The sequence below is a fragment of the Chinchilla lanigera genome, unplaced genomic scaffold (assembly GCF_000276665.1).
Source record: "Chinchilla lanigera isolate Chin_1 unplaced genomic scaffold, ChiLan1.0 scaffold00018, whole genome shotgun sequence".
In the NCBI taxonomy this organism is placed as follows: domain Eukaryota; kingdom Metazoa; phylum Chordata; class Mammalia; order Rodentia; family Chinchillidae; genus Chinchilla; species Chinchilla lanigera.
In genome coordinates, this window is record NW_004955419.1 from 1,135,847 (window position 1) to 1,147,526 (window position 11,680).

General features: G+C 55.0%; 1 protein-coding gene across 2 annotated transcripts in view; it reads right to left on the reverse strand.

Annotated features, from left to right (window-relative positions):
• Nucleotides 1-11,680, reverse strand: part of Lrsam1 (leucine rich repeat and sterile alpha motif containing 1) — a 33,230-nt gene that overhangs the window by 14,720 nt on the left and 6,830 nt on the right. For both annotated transcript variants that reach the window (XM_005382423.2, XM_013513214.1), the window contains exons 7-15: nt 10,758-10,826; nt 8,846-8,930; nt 8,218-8,339; nt 5,558-5,648; nt 3,291-3,421; nt 2,042-2,071; nt 1,840-1,962; nt 1,533-1,672; nt 747-791 (exon numbers count right to left, since the gene is read on the reverse strand). In XM_005382423.2, the coding sequence (XP_005382480.1) occupies nt 747-791; nt 1,533-1,672; nt 1,840-1,962; nt 2,042-2,071; nt 3,291-3,421; nt 5,558-5,648; nt 8,218-8,339; nt 8,846-8,930; nt 10,758-10,826 (836 nt within the window). The remainder of the gene's footprint in view (nt 1-746; nt 792-1,532; nt 1,673-1,839; nt 1,963-2,041; nt 2,072-3,290; nt 3,422-5,557; nt 5,649-8,217; nt 8,340-8,845; nt 8,931-10,757; nt 10,827-11,680) is intronic.

An 11,680-nucleotide genomic window follows, 5' to 3' on the forward strand; every position in this document is an offset into this window, starting at 1 on the left:
GGCACCTGCCTGACAAGCACGAGGTCCTGAGTTTGATTCCTGGTACCAAAGAAAAGGAACCTAGAATTGCTGGGTGTGGTGGCACACACCTGAAATACCAGCACTAAGGAGGCTGAGACAGGAAGATCACTGGGCGTTTGAGGCCACACAGGCTATACAGCGAGACCCTGTCTGAAAAAACAAACAAACAAAAACAAAACAAAACAAAACAAAACAGGAACTGAGAGATGATTCTGAGCCTACAGGAGCATACGCATAGGCTTTGTACAAATACTTTACCTCTTTTACCTAAGGGACTTGGACATCAGTGGGTTTTGGTATCCACAGGGGGTTCTTGAACCAATCCCCTTCAGATGCCAAGGGAGAAATGTATTATTTTTCTTTCCATAAATGTGGGGGTTTTTTCTAATTTTTTTGGGGGGGAGGTCAGGGTCTCAGTATGTAGCCCAGACTGGTCTCCCAACTTGTAGCAATCCTTCTGCCTCAGCCTCCCAAGTGCTGGGATCACAGGGCGCTGCCATGCGTGGCAGTTTTTTCTAACTTTTTATAAAAGAAATAATACACACTGTCCACCCAGCCCTGTGCATGCCTGACTTTTTCTCTGCAGTGTACGTGCTTTGCAGCCTGGAAGCACTGGTTCTTTCTGACTCGATCTTGTCTGAAGGGGCTTCCGGAAGACTTCCTGACATCGTCCTGGGAAGAATGGCGGCCACGCTCCCTGGACTGCACCCCCAAAGGACTCTTACCGTTCATTTTCCAATGACTTCAGAATCTCAGAGCTTTGTTTTTGCCTGTGGAGAAAACCAGAGAAGGTCCCTCGGGTCATCCGTGAGCAGCAGAGCTGTTCGCCTCCCTGCACTGGCTGTGGCCAGGCGGGGACATCCGGGACAGCCTGGAAGCTCCACGCCCTCTGGCCACTAAGCCACTCCACGTCCCAGGTTTCCTCACCTGTGAAGTGGGGATAAAAAATAAACAAGCAAACCATCTGTAGAGTGACCAAGGAAATATTCACAGGGTTTGGCTCTATAGCTGGGGGGGGTGGTGCATGCCTGTAATCCCAGCACTCAGGAGGCTGAGGCAGGAGGACTGCTGTGTGTTTGAGACCAGCCTGGACTACATGGCAAGGCCCTGTCTCAAAAACAAAAGCAACACCGAACACAGGCCTGCTGTCCTGACTCAGTCAGGCACTCTGGTAGGTGACAGAGGCTCTCATAACCCAGGGTCGGAAAGAAGGCAGCCTGAGGCAGCAGGGGATGGAGCTCGCGCCTGTTTACGGAATCTTCCTGTAAGAGACTAAGAGACCCCTCACTCGGAGTTCTCAGGCTTCTCGGGACCTCTGTCTGGCCCCTTCCTCCCTGCGCCCCATCAAGACCTCTTAGTCCTTCCTACCCAGAACGGAATTTGTTAAGCTAAATCTCACTCTAGGGTGAAGGGCTGACTGCGGGCAAAGGGATATTGGGTCAGTGATCTCAAGTGGTCCAGCGGGGGCCCTGGAAGAGCCTCCCGAGGGCCGGGCCCAGCCGCGCACTGACCTCCGGTTCTCCTGCAGCAGCTTCTGGATCCGGCTGGCGACGCCCTGCTCGGCCTCCTTCAGCTGCTGCAGCAGCCGCTGCCTCTCGGCGTCCAGGTAGCGCTGGTGCGCGCTCAGGCCCTGCTCCAGCCGGGACCGCTCCTGCGGCGGGGCGGCGGGGTCAGAGCGGCGGGACCCGGATGCTGGCGCCAGGGGGGCCGGGATCCAGGGCCCGTGTGCCCCGCCGCGTCCCTCCCGGCCCAGGCCTCGCAGCACAGATCTGCGGGTGGCGGGGTTGGGCCTGTCTCCTGGCCCGCAGGTGGGCGCACCTCCCGGAGCGTCTGCAGAACCTCGTCCTTCTGACCGTGGCTCTGTCGCAGCAGCTGAGCGTGCTGCCGCTGCCCCAGCTCCAGGCGCCGCTCGAACTCCAGTTTCTCCAGCATCTTCTGCTCCTGCGGGGACGCAGAGCCTGGTGACCCAAGGCTCGGCCGCGGGACGCAGGTGCAGAGGTTGCGGGAGGCGCTTTCTTACCTTCCGCTTCTCGTAGTCGGAGAACCTGTTCTGAGGGGAGAAGAAACGGCAGTCAGGGTTCCGGCACAGCGTGGTTCTCACCGTCGCATGCGCCAGGGTCCCCGCTGCCCCGGCTTCCTGCAGACTCTGGCCCAGCCCGACTGCTGCATCCACCAGAGCGGGGTGTGGGACAGAGGCCTGGGGGAGGAGGGGGCCCAGGGGACCCCAGGGTGAGGACTCATTGCTGGGCACTGGGGGAGGAACGCGAGACTGTTCTGGGAGCTGGCTCAGGGCAGGCCTGGGGCTCTGAAAGAAAACCGAGAAGCCAGGCATGGCAGGGCGAGTGTAACCCCAAAACTGGGAAGCTGAGGCAGGAGGACTGCAGAGCTGGGGGCCAGCCTGAGCTACAAGCGAGACCGTATCTCAAAAACAAAACAAAGACAAAAAAGCACTCACTGAAAGACGAAAAGCCAGACCCGCAGTGGCTGGTGCTCCCTGAGGCCCTGTTACTACCCCTCTCCTGCCCACAGCTGTCAGAGGCCCTGGACTGTGAACCTGGGGTGGGGTGTCCCAACTGGGCGGGGCACAGCACCGTGCAGGCTCCTGCGGATCACTGTGGGAACCACCCACCCTGTAACCCACTACACGCAGTGTACCAGAAGCTGCTCCGCAGCTGGTATACTTCAGTTTGTTAGCTGCCCAGGTAGTAGTGCCGGTTACAGTCCCTGTAACGTTTCTTAGACACAGCTGGTCACTGTGATGCGTACCCTCAGAACCAACCCCCAAGTGACAAGCCAGCTGCCTCTGCACTTCCTGCTCGCTTATCTCACATAAGCCCTAGACCAGCAGAGATCGGGGCCTGGTATTTTGGGAATGAGTCCCATGAGTGCCCATCCACGTAAAAGAAATCTGCCTCCAAATCCTGGGTGCCGTTTCGGTGTTTCTATCTGCCGTCACAAAGTACTGTGGTCAGTGCTACAGGAGACAAGCAGCACGCTCTGAGGAGGGGTCTCCGAAGGCCTGAGCACCCTGGTGTCTCTCAGAGGATATCAGGTTTTACCGATCCCCGAAGGGGAGGCCGGCAAGGGGAGCGCTCCTGACAGGCTCCGGGCAGTGACCTGGGAGGGCGAGCGGCTGCCGGGGGCGGGCTTGGAAGCGAAGCCAAGCCTGCTGGTCTGACGGGTGGGTTCCAGAGTGATGGACGAATCCAGCAGCGGCAGCTCTGACACACAGTCAGACGCGCGTGTGCCAGTGGGCAGGCTCGCCTTACCTGCCACTCGGCCTCCTCCTTCGAGAACCTGTCTGTGGGCCCATCCGGGCTGTCCTGGGCGCTGTCCACTCCATCTTGCTCCAGAACTGGCAGGAGGTACTGAGAAGGGGGGTAATATTCCAGCCCGGACTCTGCAGGACATGGGGCACACGGTGGCAAGGAGGGACCCAGAGCCACCCCGCCTGCCGCCCTCGTCCCCTGCCCGGTGCTGCTGCTCTTGTCCTCCCTACACTGGGCCCTCTCTCAGGCCTGGGTACGGCGAGGGCTCAGGTTCAACCTCGCTGAGCCAGCTGAGGTCAGGATAGCAGCAAAGGCCAGATTAGCCCAGAGGCACAGGTGTGGGATCCAGCCCTACTGACAACTTCCTGTGTGGGCCGAGGTGCTGTCCCTGGGGGCCCTGGGCAGTTTCCTCATGTGAATGGGCCATCCCCTGAATGTTTTCTGTTGCACAGTGTGTGTTTTTATTGTTGATGTGTGGGCACTCTTTACATATTATGGTAAAGGACCTTGGTTCTACAATATGTATTGCAACTATCTTCTTCCGTGTGGCAACTTGCTATTTTAACATGGTTGACAGTGTTCAGGGAAACAAGTTTCCAATTTTAATGGAAGTCACTTTCCCCACCCCTTGGAAAGACACAAATAGGCAGTTCATAAGATTAAAATGAGAAAATATTAAAATACCCAGGGAAATGACATTGAAATAATAATAGGCTCTGCTGTTTATCACAATAACTGATTTTATCTTATTATTATTTCTGTGTGTGCACGGTGCTGGGGATGGAACCTAGGGCCCTGGACATAGTAGGCAAGCACTTACCACTGAGCCACACCCAAGATCCAGACTAGCAGATTCTGGTGTGTGTGTGTGGTTTTTTAAGACAAAGTCTCACTTGGTAGCCCCAAACTTGGTAGGCCTCAAACTCAGGGCAATCCTCCTGCCTCAGCCTTCTGCCATCCTTGCAGACATTCCTCAGAGGAATGGGAACACAGGGCCTATGTTTACACTCCTTCCTGCTGGAAATATAGCTCGGCACAGGTCCTGTGGGTCCATTGCAATGCTCAGCTCAAGCACAGTACTTACCAGTGTTATTTTCTTTTTTTTGTTTGTTTGTTTTTTTTGTTTTTTTTTGGTTTTTCTCTGGTACCGGGAACCGAACTCATGACCTTGCGCTTGCCAGGCAGGCGCTTTTGCCGCTGAGCTAAATTCCCAGCCCCTACCAGTGTTATTTTCTGACATGAGTCTTTCTGTGTTGCCCATGTTGGTCCTGAACGCCAGGGCTCAAGCGAGTCTCCTGATGCAGCCTCCTAAGGGCTGGTACCACAGGCATGGGCTGTATGGCTTGTCAAAAGCTAGGCTTTTAAAGTTCCTGTTGCTTTCTCTTCTTAGCTAATTCTTGGTATTGATAGTTCAATTTTGGTCATTTTAGTGGGCATGCAGAAGTATCTCTTCGCAGGTTTTTTTGCGGGGGGTGGGGTGCGGGTCAGGATCTTACTATGTAGACAGGCTGGTTTAGAACTCACTATGTAGCCCAGGCTGGCTTGGAACTCCCAGTAATCCTCCTGCCTCAGCCTCCTGAGTGCTGGGATTACAGACATGTGCCACCATGCCTGGCTTTGCAGATTTAGTTTTTTCCTGTTGATTAAAATGATGTGCAGCACCTTTCCCAGACATTACTGACCATCAGGACATTCTCTCATGTAAAATTCCCAGGCACATCTCTTAACGGCGTATATGTGTACTGCAAATTCCTTTCTGTCCCTAAATGGCATCTTGGGCTGATGGGAAGTTTTGATTTGAATTAAATCTAACTCCTCAGTCTTAGGTTAGGACTACTTGTCTCCTGTTGAAGGAGGAGGTTAGGGTTCGTTTTTAAAATTTATTTATGATTCGGCAATGGGACCCGGGGCCTCGCACTTGCTAGGCAAGGGCTCTACCCTGAGCTGCACCCAAGCTCAAGGACTGACATTTCCCACAAGGAGATGCACCACTCTAGAATCGTTTCTGTATTAAAGCAATGTCCACTTCCGATCCTCTCCTGCAGGGGCGCCTTCGCCGTGAATCAGAGGGCACACGTGAGCCTCGGTATGTGCTGAGAGCCCCACGGGGGCCAGGACCCCGACGTGCCAGTGTCCGACCTGATGAGGTGAGCTGCACCCCCGGGGCCTGCCTGTGACTGTTTCCCCATGAGATCACCCGTTGTGCCCGTTCCCCGAGCCGCCGGGCTGGCCCAGGAGGGCCTTCGGAGGCGGTGCCCCGCCTTTACCTTTGCAGAGGAACTGCTGGATGGCCGCGGTGCCGGCGCCGCACACCTCCTGCGGCGGGAAGACCATGGCTGAGGCGTCCAGGTTCAGCGTCTGCAGACACAGGGCCCCCTTACCGTGCGCTCACAGCGTGAGGCCACACGGTCAGACGTGGCCCCTCCTGCTTCCTGTTGCCCAGCCCCAGCTCTAGAGCACGCAGCGGGCAAGCAGCAACCACCAGCCAGGGTATTTGGGCAAATCGGGTTCGAGGAGCTAAGGGAAAACGTGACTCCAACTCTGTTATCAGAATATAGAAAAAATGTGGAGGCAAACGTGCACCTGCCAGGGAGCTGGGCCCACGCAGAAACCCAGCCCAGGAAGCCGAGCTGAAGGTAAATTAACCCAGGCAGGCTGTACGGCCCTGTGGGGGGGGGGGGCGGGCAGGCACGCGTTCATGAGTTAAAATGACGTCACAAAGTAACTAAATAAATAAAACGACATCAGTTTGGCTGTGACATCACTTTGGGCAGTGCACGTTTGGTAGCACCGCCACATCTAGGCGCTTGGTGGCCGTGGGTGGCCAGTGGTCCCTACGCCAGTACAGAGGACCGGCTGTTTCCACAAGCAGCAACGGACACTGCTGCTCTAATGGCACCCAAGTCCCAGCGCAGCACAGTCCCACCGTGTGTCCTCGGACAGAAAGGTCAGTATCATACACACACTGTCACGGTGTTAGGGCTTAGATCTAGGGTGGCACTTAAGGCCTCACATGTTCAGAGGTGGTTTTTTTTTAAGTTTTATGTTTTGCTTTTTTTTTTAAGATAGGGCCTCATTATATAGCCCAGGCTGGCCTTGAACTTACAGTGATCCTCCTGCCTCAGCCTCCAAAGTGCCAGCATTATTCGCATGCACCACTATGCCTGGCTTCAGAGGTGGGTTCTAGGTGATCAGATCATAGGGGTGCAGTGGATTAATCCAAGCTGAGTGTGTGGTTAGGAGGTGGGGCAGGTGAGGATGGTCACTGCAGGGGTGACCTGGAAGAATGAACTCCCTCCCTGATCCTCTGTTCTCCCTCTGTTTTGTGGCTGGTGCAACGCAAGCAGCCATCCTCTGGCCGGCCCTCATGTACATAGTATGGCTGTATTAAAACAAGCTGCTGCAGGGCATGGTGGCACACACCTGTATCTCCAGCACTCAGGAGGCTGAGGCAGGAGGATGGCTGTGAGTTCATGGTTATGAAATGAACAGTTTCCTGGCCTGGTAGTGCTGGGAAGGAACACGCCGGACATGTGCTCTACCGCAGAGCCACATGCCTGCCCCAGAACACAGCACCTACTAAACATCCGAGAATTGCTTCAGGATTAGGAAAGTGTGTGGTGTGGCGTGGCACACGCTGGGTGTGGCGTGGCACCTGCCTGTAATCACAGCACTCGGAGGCTGAGGCAGGAGGATATCTACGAGTTTGAAGCCAGTTTGAATTACCTACCAAGACCCTGTCTCAAAAATTAAAACTGGGTCTTTGTTGCTGTTATTTTGTTTTGTTTTTTTTTCTCTTTAAAATAAGAATTTAAAAAAAGAAAAAAAAATCAAAAAAGGATTAGGACCGTGTGCTCTGGGCCACGCTGTCTAACATGGCAGCTGCTTAGCACATGTGGCTGTTTCACTACAGAGTAACTAAAATTCAATAAAACACTTAGTTTGTTGGTCACATCGGCCAATTTCAAGCTATGAACTGGGACAGCACAGTCTCTGAATATCCCTGTCTCCACAGGACCTCGCGTGGACGGCACAGGAAATGAACCCACGTGGGCCTGGGGCGGCCACAGCCCTGCTCGTCACGCAGCTGCCAGACTCCGTGCCCGGCGCCTGGCTGTGAGAGGAAACCACTGACAGAATGGGGGCCCCGGAGCCCTGGGCCAGGCTGCGTCACCGCCACAGACACGGAGGTGAGCAGGGGGGACGGCACAGGCGCTGGGTCCAGACGCACTCCTCTGTAGCCGTCTCTCGCTGACTAACTCGTGGGCTTTGTGCAGGCTCCGTAACCTGCCTGTGCCTCAGTTTCTTCACCTGCAAAGCGGCACGACGGTATTCCCTCCCCTCACAGGACTTGGGGGAGGGCTCCGGGAGCTAACACGGCTCAAGCGGCTGGCCTTGGAGAGTGCCAGATACACGTGAAGCCATCTCCGCCATGCCTATGACAGCCCACTGTCCCCAGGGGCTGCCCTGTGCCAGTGTCTGATATGGACTGTCTCCCTCTAAATTCAGATGCTAAAGTCCTAACACTCCTAGCTCAGAATGTGCCTGAGTTTGGAGACAGGCTAGGCCCTAGTCCAGTATAACTGGTGTCCTGCTCTTTCTCCTTTCCCTTCGTGTGTGTGTGTGTGTGTGTGTGTGTGTGTTTTGAGACAGAGTTTCACTATGTAGTTCAGCCTGGCCTCAAACTCAGCAATCCTCCTGCCTCAGCCTCCTGAGTCCTGGGATTACAGGTGTGCACCACCACAAGCCACAATTTTCATCAAGCGTCCACTGGGCACCGCTCTTCTCCTGTCTAGACGTGTGGCCGTCACACCACTGCAGGTGGCTGCTCACCAGTCTGCCTGCGAGCTCCGAAACGCCACTCCCCAGGGGCCCGTGAGAGGTGGGGGCGGTGCAGAGAGAACCCAGGGAGAACAGCTCCACTGACCTCCAGTGTCCGGACGTGAGCCAGTGTCTGCGGCAGCCTCTGAACCCCGTTTTCACTGATGTCAAGGGTGCGTAGGCTTCGGAGCTCCCCCAGGGTGTCGGGCAGCTCCTTCAGCTTGTTGTCTGGAGAGACCCCGACGGCAGAGCTCAGCGCCCCCAAACCTGGCCCCACTTCCTGTCCAGAACCTTCAGGACTCAGGGGCTGGGCACAGGCGCTGCTGCTGGATGACTCTGGACAACTGACTTGGCCTCCTGGGCCCCGGTGTCCCATCCGTAAGCTGGGACGACCCTGCTGTGCTCTGCCCGCTGCGCACACTTGTCCGGATCCTGGCCGCTCACCGAGTGTGCGGTGCCCTCCGCTGCCGCGTGTAACGTGTCACTTGGGACTGCCGCCGGCCCCACCCTGCTCTCGCCCTGCCAGGCCACTTGTGGTCACGGACATGAGTGAGCAAGTCTCAGCCTGGCTGTGACCGCCACTGCCCCCCTCTGCTGGCTACCCGCTCCAAGGGGTCCCAGAAACCTGGTTACCATGGAGACAGATGCACCTACTTCCAGCATCACGCTCGCACGCACTGGCTCCCAGGCAGGGCACGCTGCGGACAGGAGGGCAGAGCACCTCGGCCGCCTACCTTTCACATTGAGGGTCTGGAGCTGGGCCAGGTTCCCAATGGAGCGGGGCAGATGTGTCAGTTGGTTTCTTTCCACATTCAACACCTAGGAAAGGGCAGGAAATGACATGAGAAGCCACACACAGACAGCAGCGACTCCAAGGCTCCCCCCACTGCTCCGGGCCCAGTACCCCCTGGGCCCTGCACATAGCGGCATTTCTTCCTCCCACAAGCCCTTTGAGGAAGGGACAGACTGGGGATTGAACCCAGGGCCTTTGCACTGGGCTACATTCCCAGTCCTTTCTGTGTTTTATCATGAGACAGGGTCTCCATAGCTGGGCCAAACTTGGGATCTTCCTGCCTCAGCCTCCCAGAGCGCTAGGACTATAGGGGTGCCCCACCACTCTCCATGGAAGAAGTTCCAGCTTGTTATGACCCCATCTGAGAGATGAGGAAGAAGGGGCCAGTACAGCCAGGGGCTGGGCAGGCAGCGCAGTCAGGCTCTGGCTCAGGCACAAGGGAGCCCCAAGGTCACGGCCATGGCAAAGGGACTGAGGCCAGCAGGAGGCCACACTGAGCAGCATTAAAAATTGATACCACAGGAAGCTAAGTAGCCACTAAACATCATGGCAGATAAATATTAGATGAACCAAAGGATGGCTACAACTTATCATCAGACATTCCCAAGTTACAAAACAGCAAAGGTAGCAATTCTAGAAACACAGGCATATGTTTGCAACATCCCCTGAGATTCTACACCAAGGTGTGCATGTGGCTCAAAGTGGGGACAATCACTACTGTTCTAGCCGCTATGTGACCTTGGGCAAGTGACAGCCATCTCTCTGGACCTCTGTTCTCTGTAAAGTGTGATAGTTTCTCTGGGTATGGTGGTTAATTAATGCCTATAATCCCAGCAGTCAGGAGGCTGAGGCAGGAGAACTGCTGCAAGTTCAAGGCCAGCCTGGGCTACATACTGACTTCAAGGCCTGTTCCGATTACACAGCGAGACCCTGCTTCTCTCCCCTCCCCAATGAACTACAGACTACAGCTAGGAATCCTGGGAAATAAGCAAGGTGGAGAGAGACGCGTAAGGGGGTCCACTTAGGGAAGATGGGCAGGATTCACAGGGACAGCTGGGCTCAAAGGTGAAGCCGGAGCCCCAGGAAGTCACCCTACCAGAAGGGAGGGCTGCAAGGTGAGGCCTCCCCCGGCAGGAACTGAGGACAGAAGGTTCTGGAGGTGATCACAGATCCACCACGTGTGGTCTTTTTTTTCTTTTTGGTGCTAGGCTGGAACCCAGGTCCTAGGGCCTGCAAAGCTGGTGCTCCAGCACACACCAGGGTACAAAGGTCTTCTGGGTCCTAGTGGTTTTCTCTGTTTTTGTCTTTTTAAAAACACGGGGTCTCGGTCTGTAGTTGGCTGGCCTTGAACTTTCTCTGTAGCCCAGGCTGGCCTTGACATTGCGGCAATCCTCCTGCCTCAGCCTCCTGAGAGCTGGGATTACAGGTGTACACCATCACACCTGGATTTTCAGAGACCTAGTGAAGGAGGGGCTTTTCGATCTAAATGCTACAGGAGCCTCCCCTTTCTTGTAGAATGGGGGCAACACTAACACCGGCTTCGCAGGGTGACTGTAAGGTGCCTATAGGGTGTGCCAGGCCAGGCTTAGCTCAGGGCTGGCACAAAGTGGGCACTTGGTCAATGCAGGGACTGCCGCCAACAGGGAGCAGAGAGCCGTGAGCCAGTGCAGGGCCTGACTTCTGTAAGACGCAGAGTCGTGGGTGCCTTTTACTGTGAGGCTGCAGGAGCTCGCGATGAGGTCCCCCCGGGAGCACGAGCGAGGGCAGGGCCGGCCCGTGCAGCCTGCGTCCGCTGGTGGGGCAGAGCCTCCAGAATATCCACCGGGAGAGTGGGTTCTTATCCCGTGCCTCACCTGCAGGGCTGTCAGCTGCCCCATGTCATCAGGAAGGGCTGTCAGCTGGTTGTCGTGCAGATCCAGGACCTGCAGGAGAAGACAGCTGTCAGACACCCACTGAGGGAGCCCTGGGGTTCTAGCCTCAGAGCAGCAGGAGGTGACAGGGGCTGCTTCACGCCAGCCCCGCACCCACCCCTTCTTCTCCCTCTAAATGTTTGGCACCCCACCTCATTTTCTTTCCCAGACTATTACACCATTTCCTTCTCTTAGTTATCACATATTTATTTTTCAGGGTTAAACAAAAATATGTTGTAAAACAGTATCCAGATGCTAAAGAGAAAAATGAGCTGAGCGTGGTGGTGCACAGCTATAATCCCAGGACTCAAGAGGCTGAGGCAAGGGGCTGGGGATATAGCTTAGTGGCACGGCGCCTGCCTCGAAAGCATGAGGTCCTGAGTTTGATTCCTAGTGCCGAAAGGGAAAAAGAAAGGATGAGGCAGGAAGAACTCTGTGAGTCTGAGGACAGCCTGGGCTACATAGTCAGTTCAACGCCAGCCTAAACTACATAGCAAGACCCCGTCTCAAAAAGCCAGAAAAAACAAATTGTTCTTTTCAGTACTGAGATTGAACCTAGCACCTCTGCACTGAGCTATACCCGCAGCTCTTTATTGCTTTTTATTTTTAGACAGGATCTCCCTAAGTCACTAAGTTGTCCAGGCTGGGTTTGAACTTGTGACCCTTTTGCCTCAGTCTCCTGAGAGTGGGATTACAGATCTAGCCATTTGCTAATATTTTTTAAACAATGAAAATAAGCACAGAGGGCATAGGAAATATATACATATATGCACACACACTATATAAACAGACCATATGCACAAATTTAAAACTTACACACACACATATATGTGTATATATATATGTGTGTATATATATATGTGTAT